This window comes from Balaenoptera physalus, assembly GCF_965194825.1.
Source record: "Balaenoptera physalus genome assembly, chromosome: 10".
Taxonomy (NCBI): Eukaryota; Metazoa; Chordata; class Mammalia; order Artiodactyla; family Balaenopteridae; genus Balaenoptera; species Balaenoptera physalus.
Window position 1 is genome coordinate 6,041,689 of NC_138889.1, and position 13,137 is coordinate 6,054,825.

The 13,137-nt window shown below is 38.6% G+C and overlaps 1 protein-coding gene across 12 annotated transcripts in view; it reads left to right on the forward strand.

Annotated features, from left to right (window-relative positions):
• Window positions 1–13,137, forward strand: part of ARHGAP32 (Rho GTPase activating protein 32) — a 278,046-nt gene that overhangs the window by 251,928 nt on the left and 12,981 nt on the right. For all 12 annotated transcript variants that reach the window (XM_082476188.1, XM_082476189.1, XM_082476190.1 and 9 more), the window contains 6 exons: window positions 1,165–1,309; window positions 1,753–1,835; window positions 9,434–9,541; window positions 10,200–10,345; window positions 10,961–11,156; window positions 12,726–12,871. In XM_082476188.1, the coding sequence (XP_082332314.1) occupies window positions 1,165–1,309; window positions 1,753–1,835; window positions 9,434–9,541; window positions 10,200–10,345; window positions 10,961–11,156; window positions 12,726–12,871 (824 nt within the window). The remainder of the gene's footprint in view (window positions 1–1,164; window positions 1,310–1,752; window positions 1,836–9,433; window positions 9,542–10,199; window positions 10,346–10,960; window positions 11,157–12,725; window positions 12,872–13,137) is intronic.

Below are 13,137 nucleotides of genomic sequence, written 5' to 3' on the forward strand. Positions count from 1 at the left end.
GGCGAGGCAATCACGCTCCTATCCTCTCCTGCTCCTCTGGTCTGGGAGGCCCTCCCACCTGCCTCTCCTGATCTCCCAGCCTCCCTCCTGTGCCCCCAGGACCAATGCGGCTGGGGGTAGGGGGAGGCCTTGGAGGGCAGGGGACCAGCCTGGTAGCTCAGCAGGCTCCCAAGTGGGCGGGGCAAATGCCCTCCTCCTCTCCTCTCCCACTCCTCCTGGACGGCCCCTCCCACCTGCCTCTCGTGATCTCCCCGCCCTCAGGGGCGCTGATCCTGTCTGGCCTCTACTTCTCCTCCCCCCTCAGTCCCCCTGCATCCTACTCGTTCACTTCGGGGTTCCTCCTGCCTCCTTGGGGTCAGAGCCCCCCACCAGCAGCTGGCAGGTGCCCTAGTTGTGGGGAGGTGCTGACTCTGCGTCTTCCCACACCGCCATCTTGACTCCGCCTCCACAAATTGATTCTTATACGGAAAAAGGTTTCAGTCTCTAGTGTCAGACACAGCAAATCTCATACTCAGATTGTCCACATACATTAATCCTCTAGGTTCATGAGTGGTCTCATGTCTGTAGATTAATATTAGTTAACCTCCTCAGAGTGAGCTTAATCTGCCTTAGTGTTCTGAGCACAATTTTTATATTTCACTCACTTTAATGCTGCAGATTTTGCTTTCTTTTAAAATTTGGTGTCAGCTGGGAATTGCTTTATATTGTTTCTGGCTTCCTTATCCCTCTTCCATAAAGCATTCCTGAACTGTACTTCTTGTACTTGAGGAATTTCTGCACATAGTCACACATGGACCAGCTGCCATTCAACTCTAGTTTTCAGAATTGCCAAAACATTGGGTATTTGAACCATTAGGAATTAGAAGTCCTGTTTTCAGATCTGTGTGGTAAGCGCTTCTCTTTCACACACATTTCAGAGATTTCTGTCCATTTTAATATTAAAGCTATTCCCTTAATTTCCATTTAGAAAAACACTTGTTTCATGATTAGACATTTGATTACTACTGAAGTCCAAATATAACTTGTATGAAATATAGTCATTTGAAGAAAATATTAACTCACTGAGGTAGAGGTTAATACTTTGGACCTTTCCTTTCTGTTTTAAAGTCATATTTGCTTTTCTTTCAAAAAAGTAGTTTTGTTGTCTCTCATCTATCTTTTTAGCCATGAATTTGACTCTGAACATGTTCCCGACCTGACAAAAGAACCCTATGTTCAAGACATCCATTCCGTGGGCTCCCTGTGTAAGCTGTATTTCCGAGAGCTCCCAAACCCTTTGCTCACCTACCAGCTGTATGAGAAGTTTTCTGTGAGTACAAGTCACTTTTAAGTCAAGTTCTGTTTGGAGTTTTGCTGTGTTTTTTTTCCAAAACGTGTGAAGATTGGTTTGGTCATATGAGATAGTTGTATGAGGAAGAGGGGTCCTTTAAAGAAAATAAAAACACTTTACTGCTAGCTGGTCCACAATCTTCACTGTTTTCACTCTTTCGGTTTCTGACTTTGAGCTGCTAATCTTATAACCCTCGATACTGGTTATCATAAAGTTTTTAAAATATTATCTTTTAATAGATTTCAGTATCCATTTAGTGTGGAAACAAAGTTTACTTCCTTGAATACTACATTGTTTTTCTTCATAGTTCAGCATCAAAGAGTAAAGTCAATTAATCTCAAAGTGAAACTGAATTGTAAATGAAGAACTTTCATCTTTACCAACAAAGCCTAATAGTTTATTTTGCATTATGGTTGTTCTAGGATGCTGTTTCAGCAGCAACAGATGAAGAAAGGCTGATAAAAATTCATGATGTCATCCAGCAGCTCCCCCCTCCACACTACAGGTAAACCACATCTAAAATACCAGCCAAAAGTAGAAGTCAGTTGTGTAAAAGTGGGTTCTGGGGTTTCTGTTTAAATTTACTTGGAGTTCTAACTCTTTAAACTTCCGTTTCTCCATACATTTGTATTTATTTGTCTTTGTATTCTCAGGGTCTGGCACAGTGCTTGGTATCCAGTAGGCACTTAACAAATGTTGTATGAATGAATGAACAAACAGATGGTTGACTGAGCCTGTTTGTTCGTTTGTTTTTTGAGACACTGAGAAATTGCTGAAGGTAGTGGGTGTATGACCACAGGTGTGAATACTTTGTGAATTGCTTTGCTTAAATCCAAAATAAATCTAAAATATTGACACAGTGCTGGGTGCCTGTTTACTTGTTTACCCAGAAGATGACCCTTAAGGAATCTTCACTGTTTTAAATTCCTTTTTTCTTTTTGCTGTTTTGTCTGGGGGATTTCCATTGCTTTGTCTTCTAGCTCGCTAATCCATTCTTCTGCTTCATCCAGTCTGCTCTTGAATCCCTCTAGTATATTTTTTGTTAGATTATTTTATTTTTCAGCTCTGTAACTTCTGTTTGGAACTTTCTTATATTTTTCTCTTTGTTGAAGATCTCTCTGTTCATCCATTCTTTTCTCAAGTTCAGTGAGCATCTTTATGACCATTACTTTGAACTCTTTATCTCTGTTTCATTAGCGTCTTTTTCTGAGGTTTTGTCTTACTCTTTTATTTGGAATATAATCCTTTTTCTCTTCGTTTTGCCTGACCCTCTGTGTTTGTTTCTACGTATTAGTTGAAACAGCTGTCTCCTCCAGTTTTGAAGGAGTGGCTGCTGAGAGATTGGGGGGGGGGGCTGTTGTCTCTGCAGTGCCCTGGGGGTGATAGCCTGACAACATCTGTCTGTCCGATTGTTTCAGTGCTCTGGGGCTCAGAAACGCAAGCCCCCCAGTCCCCAGTACTAGGCGTTCAGGGGGATGCTCACACCTTCCAGATCTGGCAGAGGTGGGGTCAGAGCTCAGGGGGGGGAGCTCCATGTTTGTCATATCCCTCCCACTTGTGGGCCACCCGCCGTAGGTGGGGGTAACTGGCACGACTGCACCTTTCCCCTCCGCTCCGTCCCAGTGGGGCTTTCCCACCCCGCTTTTTTGTCCTTTCTGTAGAAGAGCTGCCTTGCCAGCCTTTAGGTCTTTTGTGGAGAGAGTCATCCTATGTGTATCTAGTTATAGCTTTGGTGTGTCCGTGCCAGGAGGTAAGCTCAGGATCTTCCTACACCACCATTTTGAACCCTCTCTTTTGTTGCTGCTTTTTAAAACCCAGTTTAATTTGTATGTTAGCTTCGACTCTCAGAAATACTTTTGCTGTATCTGAGAAGACAGAATAAAATGGAGGATGACTGCCGTTTAGTGAGAGAAAGAAAATGGCATAAATTATGGATTGATTATAGTGTACAAAGAAGCAAAAAGATAAAATTTTAAAATTTCAGTTATTGACAAGAAATTAAATTCAGTAGGTGTTTTAGTAATTAACAAATTAAGTAATTTAGTGCTGACCTTTTCAAAATGACATTGTTCATATATATATTTTTTAAATTGGCACTAAATTTGGCACTAAATCAACATGAAAATTTTCAATCAACATTAAAAATCAACACTTTTTTTAGTCAACTCTGTAGCTGTAAATGCCTGGCAGTCGAGTCAGGAGGTGACTCAGCATTGGCTTGTCCTGTTACTGTGGCCTGTCTTAGGAGGAACGTGAGAACTTTGCGGGGGTCTTAAGGACCCACTGAAGAGTGGAAAAAGACCTCAAAAGAACTTTTGTGAAGGAAGCTCAAGAAATTTAGGTGTTTAGCCCTGAAAAAGAAGGTTGAGAAGACAAATCTGATCAATACACAGTTATTAAAAAATATTTTTAAGGGGGACTAGGGCTTTCTTTAACTTACCAGAAAAAGAAACCTAGCGCAATACAGAGAATATTGGCTTTGGTAGATAGACCCAAGTTTGAATTTCCAGCTTCATCACTTAGTAGCTGTGTGGCCTCTCCAAGCATCAATCTCCATATATGTGAAAATACTAACAATACTAACAATACCTTCTGAAGATGCTTTTTAATGTAATGAGATCAAATGTGTGAATGTGTCTGGCCTTTAATATTTTTTTTAGTATAAAGTGTAGCAAGACAGATGATTAGATTTAAGCCGAGGCTTCTTTATAGTTTTACATGAGGTACTACGCAAATATCTTTTCTCTCTAAATTAAAATGGTCAATATAACTTATGTACATAGTTTTTAAAAGTCAAACGCTTATGCAAAGCTGGCAGCAAAAAACCAGCAGTCCTGGGGCTTCCCTGGTGGCTCAGTGGTTAAGAATCCACCTGCCAATGCAGGGCTCGCCCTGGTCCAGGAAGATCCCACATGCCGCGGAGCAACTAAGCCCGTGCGCCACAACTATGGAGCCTGTGCTCTAGAGCCCGTGAGCTACAACTACTGAGCCCACGTGCCACAACTACTGAAGCCTGCATGCATAGAGCCCGTGCTCCGCAGCAAGAGAAGCCACTGCAATGAGAAGCCCCTGCAATGAGAAGCCCATGCACTGCAACGAAGAGTAGACCCCGCTCGCCACAACTAGAGAAAAGCCTGCGCGCAACAACGAAGGCCCAATGCAGCCACAAATAAATAAAATAAATAAATTAAAAAAAAAAAACAAAAACCAGCAGTCTCCTCTCCCCATTCTAATTTCTCTTACCCAGAAGTTATTATTCTCAACTCTTACTTCTAGAGTTTACTCCCCTGTTTTTAAACAGCATGCGTATGTTTTTATTTCCTGATTTTTCATTTTTAGGTATAATTATTTGCCTTCATTTTGTGGTAAATGAGGATGTAGCTGTAGCTCCCCTCCCCCAATAGCACACAAACACACGGCCCCTTCTCTCCTCTTCCTAGTCTGGTTGTATCAGCATTTGGTGTGCAGCCAGAGTTCATTTTCTATGTTGTTGTAACTACTTAACTGTTATTCACAGCTGCATCTAATAGTATACTAGGATTTTATTTCCCTTCTGGGATAACTGTGTGTTTTCATGGAGTGATGGCCTGTTTTTGGTTTGCTGAGTATCTGTTGATTGCTGGTCTGTCCCCTGACTCTCTCACAGAACTGTGGATGTTCCCTTAGTTGTATTTAAACATATCAAGCAACCCTTTAAAAGAAATTTTTCCCCATGAAAACACCCCTCCTGGTGCCTTCTGTCCCACTGCTCTGCCCGGGTTGATTGCTCTCTGGATCTCCACGCAGCTCCAGCCCTTCACCTTCCTCCTGGAAATTCCCTCCATCACTTTCTTCACGAGTTAGATCCCTTCTCTTCTGGATCTCTGGCTGTCACCTTCCATATTTCACTCCCTGCTTTCCTAGTGTACGTCTTCGGTAGCTCCGTGAGAAAAGGTGTATGGGAGGTAAATGTTTTGAGACTTTGATATGAAAATGCTCTTATTCTCCTCGAATATTTGACTGATAGTTGGCTCTAGAATTTTAGTCTGTAAATAGTATTTTCCCATAATTTTGATGGTATTACACCTTTGGCATCTAAGCAAAAATGCTGCAGCAAAGTCTGATACTAGAGTGCTACTTTTTTATATGATCTATTTTGTATTGTGTATATCCTTTCTGGATGTTTTTAAATTTGGAACATACCTAGTGGTCCGTTTCCTTAGTGACTCATCTTGGAGTGGGTTCTTTTTCATTCTTTGCTCTGGGCACTCACTGGGCTTGGAAACTGCTGAGAAATTTTCTTGTATTATTTCCTTGATGGTTCTCACTGCAGTGTAAACCTCATCCCTTTTCTTCATTCTCTTTCTGGAATTGTTTTAACTCTTGAACTAACTCTTTTAGTTTCTCACCTTCTCTTTGTCAGTTTCCACATGTGGGTTTCCTCCAGTCCGTCTCATGATTAAAAAATAAAATTGCTTCTGAGAGCTAACTGCCTGCCTTCCCTTGCTCCCTCTCTTTCTTGTTTCTCTGAATGTTTCTGCTTTATAGCATCCTATTCTATTCTTATTCATGGATCTGTCTCTTCTCTCTGTGAGAATATTATTGGTCAGTACAGGTTGTGTTTTGTTTTAAATTGTTCTCTGCTCCTCACGGTACTTGTTTCCTCCTCATGTGGCAGCTCATCTTTATCAAGACTTTGCAGAGCATCCACTGAGGTTTCATAGAAATCTTTTTAAAATTTTGTTTTATAAATGTTGATAGCATTTAACTTAACTATGAATTAAAGTAACCTTGCATAAACAGTCATAGAAACACTTAACATTGGCTTTAGGTAAGCTTATAATTCAAATGATATTAGTCGAAGTATTCAGTATGTTAGCCAGAGAAACTTATTGTGCCTTGGACATCAATCATCAGTACGTTTTACAGAGGGAATTGAGAGGCTTATTGGTTAATCTTGTGGGTGAATTAAGAGAACATCAGTAAGAAGAGGAGGAAGAAACCCTATCATATATCATACAGAGAGAGAGTATATATGTGTGTATATAGAGAGAGAAAGAGTATGTATGTATATAGCATATGTATATATACATGTGTATATTGTATACATATATATGTATATATTTCTCATATAGTGAAGTACAAATGTCTTCTATAGATTTTATATTTTATACAAATAATCTCCCACCATTTGTTTTATATTCCTTATATATTTATCCCCTGCAGTGCAGTACATTTATATCACCTATTATATATAATTTCTATATATTATAGAAATTATAATGTAGGGCTTCTGGAGCCAATGGCCTGTGTTAGCTGTCTGACCTTGTGACCTTGGGCAAGTTCCTTTGCCTCTGTGGACTCAGTTTCATTGTTTGTAAGAGAGAGATAATAGTACTTTTCTCATAGGATTGTTACGAATATTAAAAGGAAAGCACTCAGAACAAGGCCTGTTAAATAATTACTATTTATATGAGTTAATAACCATTATTATTATCATTGTTATTGTCTGCCGTGTACCTTTATGTTTTAAGTTTGTTATGTATTTTATCTCTACAAACACACATACACAGAAACATAAATGTGTGTGTGAATATATATATATATATATAAAAATATGCTCATACACATACATATATATTTCCTGCTATATTGATACATATAGCTTTTTTACTATATTATGCTTATCTTCTCTACTATTATTTATATTTCTGCTACCAAAGTATATATTCTTCTTTATTATATAGATATTTCTTAATAATATATAGGTATTTCCCCAGGAAATTACATGTATAGCTCCCTTGCTATCTGTTTAATCTTCCCTCTTGAACATTATGTACCTTTCCTGCTGTATATTATATATTGTACAAATATCCTTCTATATGTTTTTTATATTTACTGTATTGCCTATTCTAGATATAACCCGTCTAAAATATAAGCTTCCTGAGGTCACGAATCCTGTCTTATCACTCACTGTATTCTCAGAATAGAAACCTTGCACATAGTAAATGTGCAGTTATATATTGCATATGCGTTTTACATATTTTGTACACTATATATTTTATAGATTGCTGATATATGTCTATGTATATAGAATACGTATATCCTAATATTATCCTCTTTTCTCCTGATGTGCATTATATTACCTACCATGTATGCCCACCTGTTTCATACATATTACTCACTGTATACATATTTCCTCCTTGGCATCTATCTCCTATGTAATGTGTTTTTATATTCTAGTTTCTTCTATGTAATTTGTGTATCTCCTACTTCATACATCTCTTTTCATTCAGACTTTCTAAGATTTTAACATTCACATTTTCTAATTCCTTAAATGTTCTTGAAAAACATGATTCTTAATAGTATTCTTTCATGTGAATGGGCCATATGTTATATAAACCTTTCCCCTAATTTGCCTATTTAATCTATTCGTGTGGTGGGAGTTTTTTCTCCAATTTTGAACACTGCTATGAGGACCATCCATTTACCTGAATCTTTTGGGGAATCAAGGTTATTTTTTAGGATAAAAACCTGGGAATTCTTGGAAATCAAAAGATCTTAAAAGTTTCTTCCCAACATAAAGCAGTTTTCAACTTGTATTCCATAAAGGTATATGCAGTTTATACTCTGCTAAATATGAAATGCTCATATCATGGCACTCTGACTAAAATTCTCCTTTAGCTTTTAAAGAATCTTTACAATTAGATGTAAAGATTTACAGTTAGATGTAAATCTTTACAGTTAGGTGTGTGAATAAAATGGTGTCTTTTGTTTTAATTTGCATTTCTTTTAAAATACATTTCTGAAGTGCTTTAATCTTTACCTTCCTTCTTCTACTCCTCCGACTCCAAATAATAAAATTTTACATTGTGTTCTAAATACATTTCTCAAGCTTCCTGTCTCTACATTGTCTCCAGGCCAGCCTCACTTCTGTCTGTGTGTCTTTCCTTATTTAACTTGTACAGAAGAGGGACCGAAAATTACCCTTTTTTTTTTTGCCAGCTAGAGTAGATACTCAGTGCTATTGACGAGCACAGACTTTTGGAGCCAAGCTGACCTGGATTTGATCCCAGCACCACTTGTCTCTGTAACCTGGGCCAACATTGGCTCTCTCGCCCATAAAATGGGGATGGTAACACTGTGCTTGTGGGGTCTGTTGTGAGAATTTGGTGAGATCCCCTGCAGAGGCTTCTTGAACAGTGCCTTGAGCTGTTATCTTCCTTTTCTCAAATTCATGTCAGGCTCATCTGAATCTTGAAGGCTTATATGTTGACCACAATTTAACTTTAATTTCTGTTTCAAATAATAGTCTTAAACTTCTGTCTCCTGTTCATTGTCTTTAACAGTTTTGTAAGCTGATAGGTAATACCTCTGTGTTTATCTGACTTGACTTACATTTAAGCTGATCATGCTTTATTTCCCAAAATACTCTGCCCTATTGTTTAATCTCTCTCTATATAAAAAATTATTTAAATAAATCACACTTAGAATGTATAAGATAAACCAGGATATTAGGATTTGAAGTAGGCTTTCTATTCCAAGAGCATGTTATTGTTCAAATATTTTCCCCCTTGGTACCTACTGGAATTTTTCTTTTAACTCTTTTTAGGCTTGTGAAATGTTGTTTTCTTTTACAGAAGAGAAGTTTAAATTCTTTCCTGTTAGCATGTCTGCTGCAAGTAGAATAGCATAAGTTCTTGATAGTATTTGTCTAGAAACTAAATTTTGTGGAGGATTCACTTCACTGATGTCCCTGAAACTAAATTTCTAACAGGCAGGAGCAAATATTCTTAGAGATTTCTTTAAAACTAAAGCTGTTTCGTTTTCTGAGCCAGTTCTATCAGAAACTTGCACTTCTTACTGCGTCTGCCTTAGACTTTTTTTCTTAGTATTCTGTAGATGTAATTATCATACATAAAATGTAGAATCCATAATATTCGGACAGTTCTGTAGCAGTAATAATACTCAAGCCTAATAGGCAGCAAAAAAATTTGCTGGGGTTTGTATGGTTTCTTTTTCCATATTGCCATTGAAAACTTACAAGTTAATTAGTGGAGCTTTTATGCTCTATACTGATACATGGTGTTTCTTTTTGTTAATATGTTGTATTTCATTTTCCAGAACGCTGGAGTTCCTAATGAGACACTTGTCTCTTCTAGCTGACTATTGTTCCATCACAAATATGCATGCAAAAAACCTAGCAATTGTTTGGGCTCCAAACCTGCTAAGGTAAGTTGCATTTGACTTATGACCTGAAGTAGAAACAGAGTGACCTTAAATAAAAGTAATTCATCAGTGTTCCTTAAGGATAATTTTTTTTAATTAATTAATTAATTAATTTATTTATTTATTTTATTTATCTTTGGCTGTGTTGGGTCTTTGTTGCAGTGCGCGGGCTTTCTCTAGTTGCGGCCAGCGGGGGCTACTCTTCGTTGTGGTGCGCGGGCTTCTCATTGCAGTGGCTTCTCTTGTTGTGGAGCGCAGGCTCTAGGCGTGTGGGCTTCTGTAGTTGTGGCATGCGGGCTCAGTAGTTGTGGCTCGAGGGCTCTAGAGTGCAGGCTCAGTAGTTGTGGCACATGGGCTTTGTTGCTCCACGGCATGTGGAATCTTCCTGGACCAGGGCTTGAACCCGTGTCCCCTGCATTGCCAGGAGGATTCTTAACCACTGCGCCACCAGGGAAGCCCAAGGATAATTTTAAAAAGTAAAACTAATATATTGTTTTTATGAGCATCTTCCTAAAACAGGCAATCGGGGTTTAGCCAAGGCACTGTAAAAGTATGCTTTCTTCCTCTGGTTTGTCTGTGATTTACACTTAAAGCAAAAAATAATGCTCTTTAAGACTGCTGTTTTGGGGACCCTATGATGGTAATGTTGTTTACCCCACAGATCAAAACAGATAGAATCTGCCTGCTTCAGTGGGACGGCAGCTTTCATGGAAGTGAGAATTCAGTCTGTGGTTGTTGAGTTCATCCTCAATCACGTTGACGTCCTTTTCAGCGGGAAGATCAGCGCGGTCATTCAGGAAGGGGCAGGTAGGGCTCTAACAGATGTTGTTCACTACCAGGAACATGTATTAAAACCTCTACCAGGTTGGGAAACTGCATTTCTTATCTCAGTTTAATAAATCTGTCTTAGTAGAAAGCAGCTAATTTATATCTGTTCCCCAAAATGCACAATATAACAGTTATTTTGTATGTTTTTAGTGACTACTAAGTATTAGACCTATCATGATCTAAGTTCATGGCCCATAAAAAATGTATCATGTCACCTATTATTGATGTATATAAAGATGTAATATAGAGCAGCAGAAGTAAAATTCCTTCCAAAACTAAAAATACATGAATGATACTAGGCCTTGCCTAGAATCTTTTAAGAAAGGAAAATAGTTAAAATTACTTAAGGAATTTTATATTTATATCTATCACTGTTAATAACCTGGTATGTATCTTCTATTCCTCACTTAGTATAAGGCTCTATTACTTTTGCCATTTAAAAAACTTAATGAAGAAAATATAAAACAACACAGAAAGGGAGATAGATGGATGGACAGGTACACAGATTGTTGTACACACCCACAGATACTTATATTTTTTTTCCCCCGTGTCATAAAGTTTGACTCTCTTCATTGCTTTTTTTTCTTTCCAAAGCTTCTCTATCAAGACCCAAGTCCCTGCTGGTTTCGTCTCCATCCACCAAACTGCTGACACTGGAGGAAGCCCAGGCACGAACACAGGCTCAGGTCAATTCTCCAATTGTGACTGAAAACAAATATATCGAAGTAGGAGAAGGACCTGCTGCACTTCAGGGAAAATTTCACACCATAATTGAGTTCCCACCTGAAAGGTAAAATTCATTTAGTCCTCCTCAAAAATGTGCGTTTCATGGCTATTTGTTATTTTCTTTTCTTTTACTTTTGTATTTTAGTATTACTATATTGATTCTGTGCCGGTCCCAGAAAAACCTGTTCCTTCGACTCTGGATGTTACTTCCTAGGGACTGCTGTGAATGATTCTTGAAAAGCGTTACAACATCATGTCATTGTTGGAAAGGAGAGGAAAGTCTGCTGTACAGGGAATATTGTTAGGAAAAATGATACATTTCCTCTATGTCGGGTGTCATTTTCTCTCTGAAATATGTTGTTGAGAAATTAGTTTAGAAATAAACGTTGCGACAGCTTATTCAAAAAACAGTGAATGGATAATGGCGCAACATTGGTTCCCACTGAGTTCAGAGTAGACCAGCGCTCCTCACAGGGCACCTCCCGACCAGCAGATCGTTCTCGGCTGGCCCCAACCCCAGACCCACTGAACCAGAACTCCGGGGTGGGGTCCCGCAGTCAGTCTTTTATCAGACCTTCCAGGTGGTTCTGATGTGTGACAGAGTTTGAGAACCACTGCTGTTCACTCTCTCAGTGTCCTTTCCAGCTCCTATTCTCTGTTTCTCTAAAGAAATGATAATAACACGGTTCTTATATCTTCTTTACTAAGTTACTGTGGGAAGACTAATGTATGTGAGTTAATTTTGACCTCAGGTTCCTGCTTTGGCTATTACATAGGAATGTGAGGACTTCAACTCCGTGGATTTGGATAGTACTAATGAAAGTTGAGAATTTATTTCCGCATGTTAGTATACTTCTCTAAATTCCTTTCATTTCCCTTGATTAAAATGTCCTGACAATAGTAAGTTAGAACATCTTTGTCATTCTAAGTTTATCTTCAGTTTCTTGAATTTATGTGATACCTCTACAATTTTCTCAAAAACCTCTTTATAGAATAGTAATCAAGAGTGTCGATGCTGGGATACAGATAGACCTGGGTTCCAACTCTGACTCCATTATTTACTAGTTTTACAACATTAAGGAAGTCACTTCAACTTCTTAGTGTCATAATTTCCTCAGTTGTAAAATGAGAATAATAATACCTACCTCATATGGTTTTATATAACTTAAATGAGATACTACATATACAGTTAGCATAGCGCCTGGCATTCAGTATATGTTAGTTATTTTTCTTAATACTTTTCTTCTTTTTTGGCTTAATTCTCTTTCCTCACACCTAAAATCATTTTCTTCAACTCTGTTTTATTTTTGGAGTTTTAATATTTTCTATTCCCAAATATGTCTTATTCTCACTTATTTCGTGGATTGTGAGGTTAGATCCAGATATGAAAATCTGTATAAAAGTTATCTTTGTGAAACTAGTTACCACAATTAAACTTCGTACATGTAATTTTCATTTCCTGCTTCAGCTGCACGGCTCAGCCGCGCTGAGTGGAGAGAGCTCTGTGCAGGGTGGGGGTGTACTGTGTCGGCTGGGCCTCTCCAGGCTGCTTGCTTCTTTCCATCGTTTATTCTTTGTCCATAAGTAAAGGTGGCCCCTTGGGTGTCTTAATACAGATTATTTTCTCTCATAGGAGGAGGCCTCAAAATAAAATGAAAAAATCTCCTGTGGGCAGCTGGCGTTCCTTTTTCAACCTGGGGAAATCATCATCTGTTTCTAAACGGAAGTTGCAGCGTAATGAGAGTGAGCCCTCAGAGATGAAAGCCATGGCTCTGAAAGGTCAGTGCGTCACGCCTTCCCTTCTCTCTGCGCTGCGGGAGCAGTTTGCCTGCGGGGCCACGCTTCCCAGCCTAGAATGCGGCTCTTCTCTAACTCAGACACAGACTCACCACATTGTTATAACAGGCTTCAACAGGATGCGTCCTAGTTGTGTTGTTACACGTGAATTGTCTTCTTTGACCAGTGCTTCATCCCCAAATACGTATTATATATAAGTGTGTAGAAGTTCCCAATTCCTTTGGAAACTATATAGACTATATATAGTG